Consider the following 7,971-nt stretch of genomic DNA (forward strand, 5'->3'; position numbering starts at 1 on the left):
TAGTGGCTGGAAGTTGGAGGGGATTTTACTGCCATCCGGCTGCCATTGGGCTGGCTTTTGACTTGGAAGGGCCATTTTGAATGGCAGCTACTTTATAAAACAACATTTACTGCTATGTAATGCAAATAGAAGCTAAAAATTCTGTTAAAATTCAGCTTCAATTAAATTAAAATATGATTTAAAACAAATCACAACAAAGAAACAAAGAGATTAATTCTGTGATGATGTTAGTTTCTGTCCAACAGTTTGATTAAGAAGACTTCGTATTTGATGTCCACCAGTAGGACGTTGACTGGATGTCACAAAAGCTAATTTCTCTGGTAGCACCAAAGTGCACCAAACCAAAAATATGTACAGTAAGACAAAAAATGTTCTCTTTCTACTGATCTTAACTAATATGACGGACTGTCGTTGTTACTGTATTTGCATTTTTAAATCTCTTATTGCAGAAAATGAATTGAGAATCTCACTAGAGGATTTATTCAGTTGTTTTTTTGCTTTTTTTAGCACATCAAATAGGTTGAATAAGAGTCAGCAAGTATCCTGGATCTTGCATAAAATGGAGAACCAAAGGCTCAGACCTCTTTGCACCACTGTACAGGTAAAAATATGGGAAAAGCTTTCCTGTGAAAGACTCTTTGTTGAAAGAATGAATATGCAACTTCTTGTTCAAATCAAAGAATGACACTCGACCCGCCTCATAGTCTAAAAACACCCCCACGTGTCTTGGCCTGGGACTAAGATGGAGAACTTTACGGGGTTTTTCGTTAACCTCATAATCAAAACCAGATTTTCCAATAGAATAAAATCCCTTGTCTTTTCTCACATCATCGTCTGACCTATCGATTGTTTCCAGGGCCACACCAATATCCCAGTCGTTCCTCAGGCCCACCTGGACCTCCCAGTAGTGACGGCCAGAGGTGAAGCCATTCATCCCAAAAACCATTGGCAGACGAAACCTTTTTGAGTTCGAAGACGGTGTTGATGACCTTGCAGTTTTTGAGTACTTAAGTCGTTTTCCAAAGTCTGTTATTATGAGGCCAACCCCAGCAGTGGATTCATCAAATGTTACTGATTCTGTGAAAAATGAAACAGAAGGTCTTATCAAAAATATTTAGCAAACAGCAATAAATAAAAGTAAACTTAAAACTATCTGACCTTTGTATTCTTTCATTCTGGTCAGTTCTAAGAGGGGTCAAACATAAACACAGTTTACAGTAAAAGAATTTCATTTTTTTTTTTGTGGAAAACAACTAAATATGCACAGAAATTATTTTTACCCATGCTTGTCAGTGTTGTTTGTTCTTTTTGGAAAATGTTCACAAGATTATCCATTGCTCGCCTCATTGTTTGAATGTACAGGTCAGGGTAAACCTTGGTCTTGGACCAGTCTTTGCTTGCTGACATGGTGTCCAGGGCCTGCAAAGTCTGAGAATATTCAAGGTAATCATGGAATGAATGGAATTTGAACAGACAGTAAAACATTGATAAGGCTGATTTGCTGAGAATTGAGATGATTATTTCTCAAGCATATAGGTATATACAGTATCTGTTGTTACTTTATAACAAAATATAAAATACAATATTAGCAGAGTAGAACTTTTTGCTGTTTTTCTTTGCTGGCCACATTTAGTTATTGTCAGGATCCCAGTTTTTGTGTTTGTCTGTTTGTCTTGTCTTTTGTGTTTCTCTGTTCCACCACCAAGCCTTAGAAAAATCATGACAGTTATTGACATTTTAAAACACTACAGACCGTTTTACTAAAACTAACAGAGATGGGGTTTGCTCAAACATAACACCACATTTTTTATATTTTTAAAGATTTGTGTTCAAAGATTTCACATAAAGATACTTGCCAACATCAAATTGAAAAATGGGAAGATATTTGTTTTATCTGTGTATTGGCCCACAGGACAACAGTTGCTCCAAATCCTGTTCCTCAGGGACCCCTGTCCTGTATGTTTTAGGTGTTCCTTTGTAGCAACACACCAGAAAAGAATGGATGATTAACATGACATATCTAAAACATGTAGAGTCCCTGAGGACCAGGGTTGGGAACCACTGATCTAAGAGTAATTGGAGGGTGCCACAAAGAAAAGTGACCACAGCTACTAAACTTGAACTTCCAATTAAAAAAAAGCTTTATTATAAGTTGTAATTTCACAAAAAAATATATATATATATAAATGAATAATGGCAGATTTACATCCATGAGTGTGTAGAAAGGTAACTGTATTGCCAGATGCTGTGACATTTCTATCCCCCATAAGCTTACTTTTCTCTTTCATTGAAAAATCGATGAAATTACTGGGAGACACTACGGATCGTAGCTCATGGGAAATAACATTTTAAATCCGCAGACTCCCATGTAAATCATAACACATTACAACATGTAAGTAACTCATTCAATAACTCATTGCATCCTGTACCAAAATGAGTCTTTATGCAAAAATTGAAAAAGCTTTTGTTTCTTTTCTCTCAAATTAAGGTTCTTCATATGTAATTAGAACTCGTAGGATGAGTTGAAGAACTAAAGGACTAAGATAGAATATATGAAAAACAATAGTTCTAACATTGTTAGAAATGTAAGACAACTTCACACTAGAGAGGACTACATTGTTATGTATCATCAGAGTCCTGCTCAACTGTGGAAAACTCAGAAGGTGTTCTGGGTGGTTATACGATTGCAGTGTAGGTCAATAAACATTTGGAGGTCCTCCACATTGCAGTGCTGGGTTCTGCTCCCAGACCATTAACTACCCTTCTACCTTTTGTTTTACATCATTTATATCAGTTTACTGCAAATTACTGCCAATAGACTACTGATTCCTACCTGTTATCTACATGGACAAAGCATGTGTTGTTTAATTATTGGTAGCAGCATATTTTATTTTCTGGTGCAGGAAATAAATTCAATATGCCGACAACATACAAGGCATCGATTGGTCCTATAGGAATTTGATTTTTTTTTAAATCACAGGCTGTTTTGATGCCAAGGTTACAGCCTAATTAGAAACCCATTTATTGCGATCCTATTGGTCTCTGTGATAATCTTGGTTGTCAAGAATTTGCAATCTAAAAGGCAATAGATACTGAGCCACACTTTGAACAGGGGCGCATGCATGACAGTGTGTGCTGCAATAAAGGACATCCATCTACTGCTGATAAGCTGTCCAAAAGAATATTGCAGTTTGTTTTCCTCCACTCTACACCTGAAAATGATGGTTCAAGTCCAGATACCTGAGATTCGTTGAGAAAAAATTACTTAGGGGGTTTATTATGATAGGTTGTCCAGGAGAGGAACAGTAGCAGTACAAATCTCTTTGGTGAATACAGTACTAGAACTCCATAACTGTCATGATTGCCTTTCCAACTGAGATATGTTTTCCAAATTTTAACCATGTTCAAATGGGGACTGTAGTCTTAATACAAAGTAAATGTATCAATAATCACAAATCATAAATGTTTCGAATTAATGAAATGCAGTGACTTGTATGTGGTCAACCAGAGGTATAAGGCTAAAGCAAAAAAAACATCATGCCCGTTTTAGCTGGAATATCCTCTATTTCATTTTGAAAACAAGAAAATTATGGTTGTGTCTGAACATCCGCCCTAACACCTGGATCCCTCAATCAATATATAGAGCAGGAGCTATATAGTGGACTTTATGGTGAACACAGTTAACTGACCGTTAAGACAGATTTTTGTTTTTCACTCCCTGTTAGTGACGTAAATCTGCCCCAAGCACTGTGCCTGCACCATTTTTGTTATTTGTCGCTGCTGTCGGGTAGTGACAGCGGGCCGCTGTGAAAACAAATCCCATACTGGAGGAGAGCTTTCCTCGCTAAGCATGCATGCAAATGCATTCTGGGATATATCTGCTTGTCTAGTGACCATGGATGATCACTACTTTTCAAGGTGCATTTTGTGAAATTTCGAGTCCTCTACTTTTTCTTCCACTGGATGTTTGGACACTCACATAAAATGGCTTAATCAATATATATAGTGCCCTATATAGTGATCAGGGTGGACATTCGGATACAGACAATGCCTATTTTTACCTTTTGGTTCCGAAGATGGTTGCGCATCTCCCCCCAATCAGATTTGGTGAAAGTTTGATTTATCAGTTAACTCCACTAGTTTTGAAACAAAATCAAGCTGCAACTGCTGCTGCGATTTGGTAAAAATTTGAAATGGGAGGCAGGTACCCAGTGAGCTCAAAGAACTGTGCTGAATGTCATTCCCTTTTGCCAACACTTTCTACAGGAACCTTCCCTGATCATTATGTGCCTCCTTGGGCCTACTGTAAATCTTTCAGTTGACATTTATCAAATCATTCCTAAATAATTTGCTGTAGGAGAAGGTGTAACGCTTTGCAGACTCACTTACCTGCACAAGTTGAAGGTGATCTTCATTTTGTGAAAGCTCCTCTAGCTTGTCGTGTCTCGTCTTCAAAGATGCAACCTCCTCTTCTAGCTTCTCAATCAACCCTTGTACTTTTACATTGGATTTTTGAAGTTTTTTATCAATATATTCTTTCACTGTCCTTTGAACATCTTGCACTCTAAACACCAGATTGCTAAAAAGTTTCTCTGCATCCTCAGTTTCATTGTCTGCGTTCACCTATTGAAAGATAGTTTTGTTATTACCACAGATTTAAGCAATTTTCCTCAAATAATGCTTTTTTAAAAGCTCACTTTGCTCATTTTTGAGGATTTTTGAAATTCCTCTATCTTTTCCAGTCTTTTATTAATCATCAGCTTGATTTTTGCTTGGTTGGATTCAATGTTTTCCTGGAATAAACAATTGTAAGATAATCAATATAACTGAACAAAATGCATATTATCAAGCTCTGTGGTTTGACAACATTGTGAAGTCAAAGTGCACAATATAAATTATCTCACTTTCTGCAGTTCCCCTTCCTCTTCAACAGGAACTGTCTCATGGTCTCTGTGTTCCACTTCACAGCACAGCAGACAAATACACACTCGTTCCTTTCTGCAGAAAAACTCCAGCATCCTTGCATGCTTTTCACAAACCTTCTCCTCCAGGTTCTCCACAGGGTCTACTAACTTGTGTCTCATCAGGCCAGGGACCCGCTGGTGAGGCTCCAGGTGTCCATCGCAGTATGAAGTCAGACACACAAGGCACGATTTGGAGGCCTTGAACTTTACATCTGTGCACACGTCACATTTCACCTTCCACGGTTTGTTGACACTTTCAAGTGCTTCAATTTTTCTTCTCTTTATTTGGACTGACATTTCTGCAATTACTTCATTTGTGGAAAACTCTGGTTTCATAAAGAATCGTTTGTTACACTTTGGACACTGATAAAACTCGCCGTCGCTGCATTGCTGAGTGAGGCAGGTCCTACAGAAGTTATGACCACACGGTGTGGTGACTGGCTCTGTGAAGAGGTCCAGACAGATAGAACAACGGAAATGTTCCTCTGGTAATGTGTCCAGGATGCTGTTAGTAGACATTATATGATCTCTGAAGGAGGGAAAAGAAATTGTTATTACCAACTTTTTTACAGAATATGCATTATCTGTAGCATGACCAAGAGGAGCCATAACATTGCTCTGTTAGTCAGAGCTCCTCAGTTCTCCCTAAAAAATTGTTAAAAATGTAATGGGCAATGGTCATATCAAACCTTAATCAACAATAGTGGCAGCAACTTTAAGCAATTGGAGTGAAAGCCAGAAAAAAACATACCTTCAGTAGGTCAGCAGGTGAAAAAAAGACACCAGAACTAGAATAAGGCTGGTCAATATGTTTGCCTGATCATTGAAGATAAGCTCAATAGTTAAAAAAAAAGAAATGTTTTCAGGTATGTATATATATATATATATATATATATATATATATATATATATATATATATATATATGGTAACTTCTATCCACTACAAATAAACAGCAGAAAAAGGAAATATGTGTGGAAAAGGATGCTGAAGATTATTTCACGAGTTGCACAATAATTCATTTAAATTCAATTCAGTTTATTCATATAATGCAAGTTCTCAAACACCTCATCTCAGGGCACTTTATGGAGACAATTCAGGGAGATAATACAGTCAGATTGGCTCAAGGTTTTCTATCCAAGAATAACCAGCTGATTACTTTGAGTCATTGACTCAAAATCAATACCTCACACCAAGCATGCTTGTAGCGACAGTGGAGAGGAAAACTCCCTTTTAACAGTTAGAAACTTCCAACAGAACCAGGCTTAGAGTGGGCAGCCATCTGCCGAGGCCGACTGGGGTTCAAGGAAACACAAGCAGAGATACAGAAAGAAGCAGAGATACAAAAGGTAACTGTCAAAAGCTCCACAGGCGGCAGCGTCCAGTAAATTCATAACCAGGCAGGTGAGAGACGACCCAACCCCCATGACAGAACATGAAAAGAGAACATCTTGTTAGTCACAGTCAGAGTAACAGGACTACACTGAAAAAAAGGCCAATCTCCAATATCCATAAACAAAGGTCTTGATGGCAGCAGCACAGCTGATATTTCTCTCCAGGATTGAGTCACAGCTAAATAGGAAGAGACCAGATGAGATCGAGATAGAGATTGAATTAACAAATACTGCAGAGTGGGCAAATAGAGATAGAATAAGGCAGGATGAAGAAAAATGGTCCCTAATTAAACTTAGCGCTGAGTGGTGTATAAAGAGTGAATGAAAAAGTTATGTCTAATGTCAGAATTGTATATAAAAACTAACCACTTCCGTTAACTGGAAAAGAAGCTAAACTGGTAACTTTTCACACATCAATCAATGACCTATGCAGCAATTATTTTCTTTGCAACTTTACAGTCATGCATAAAAGTGCATGTTTCAACTCATAATAGAAAATCTGCTGTAAGTTTAAGAAAGACCCAGAAATAACTACAAATAAACTTCACTGAATTAAATTTTTTATTACTGCAAATTTTAGAAAATGGTAATTAGTTTGATATTAAAATAATAAATTGGTAACTGACAAATTATTTTGCAATGTGTTTTTGACCCGGTGTGATCTTTGAATTAGATACATGGTTAACAGCTTTTGTTTTTAAGTATTTGGTATTTAAAAATGCAGAGTGTGTTTTAATTTAAGACTAGACAGTCCTCCATGATACACAGTTACATAGCAGAACATAAAGTAATAGATACAAAGTCAGTTAAATGTTTGGAATCTGCCTAAAGGCAAACAAGGAATCTAACTCTGGCACGCCCAGTGAGTCATATCCACCGGAATGGGGTAAAACATTTTATTATTTTGTTACATCGGTTATAATGATTTTAAAGCAACAGAAATAACCAGATCCCTTCAAAAACAACTCACCGCAGCTGTATCACATCCTATGCAATAAACTCCAGTGTTTTCAGGAATATTTTACATGTAGGATTAAAGCCATAAGAAAGAAAGTGTTTCAGAGTTAATCTCCTCCAGTGAAACAAAGCCACTGAAACTGAAAAGGAGGCTCAGCCTTTAGCACTTTGTGGGTGTGGTCATTTCACAAGCTTAAAAAAAAAAACCCTGAAACAAATAAAACTTATAACTGCTCTTTAAGTTTGAGCATACAAATTAGAAAGATATCTGTCATCTTGAAACAAATGTTGCTTTATATCTCTCTTTTCTTGATGAAAAAACTCATCAGTTATCATGCCACATATACATATATTTTAATACAGTTAAGTTTATTTATATAGCACCAATTCACAATACATCAGCTCAAGACAATTTACAGAGACAATTGATTCAGATCGTTCGATCAGTTTGGGAAAAAAGTTTCTATCTAAGGAAAACCGGCTAAATGCGTTAAGTCATTGACATGCAGGACACACTCCTCCTGATAGGGTTGTGGCAACTAACTAACAAGCAACTAAAAAAGTAATCACATTCAAAATCTGTATGTAGGTTAGAACATTATGACCCTTCAAAACATTTAAATCAATTCTTTCTACCTATAGCAACTGCATCCAAGG

At 36.9% G+C, this 7,971-nt stretch overlaps 1 protein-coding gene across 2 annotated transcripts; it reads right to left on the minus strand.

The window, feature by feature from the left end:
* Positions 1-227: 227 nt before the first annotated feature.
* Positions 228-7,438, minus strand: LOC107084015 (E3 ubiquitin-protein ligase TRIM17-like). 2 transcript variants are annotated; one of them, XM_015373642.1, is made up of 7 exons: positions 7,328-7,438; positions 4,905-5,493; positions 4,698-4,793; positions 4,390-4,623; positions 1,281-1,428; positions 1,159-1,185; positions 228-1,077 (listed from the first exon to the last, which is right to left on the minus strand). In XM_015373642.1, exons 2-7 carry the CDS (start codon positions 5,481-5,483, stop codon positions 512-514), a joined length of 1,650 nt encoding a protein of 549 aa, XP_015229128.1. In that variant the 5' UTR covers positions 5,484-5,493; positions 7,328-7,438; the 3' UTR covers positions 228-511. The 2 variants fall into 2 exon arrangements, with proteins under 2 accessions (XP_015229128.1, XP_015229129.1); XM_015373643.1 differs by lacking the exon at positions 7,328-7,438 and adding an exon at positions 5,716-5,735.
* Positions 7,439-7,971: the final 533 nt, after the last annotated feature.

This window comes from Cyprinodon variegatus, unplaced genomic scaffold (assembly GCF_000732505.1).
Source record: "Cyprinodon variegatus isolate N-32 unplaced genomic scaffold, C_variegatus-1.0 Scaffold90, whole genome shotgun sequence".
NCBI lineage: Eukaryota > Metazoa > Chordata > Actinopteri > Cyprinodontiformes > Cyprinodontidae > Cyprinodon > Cyprinodon variegatus.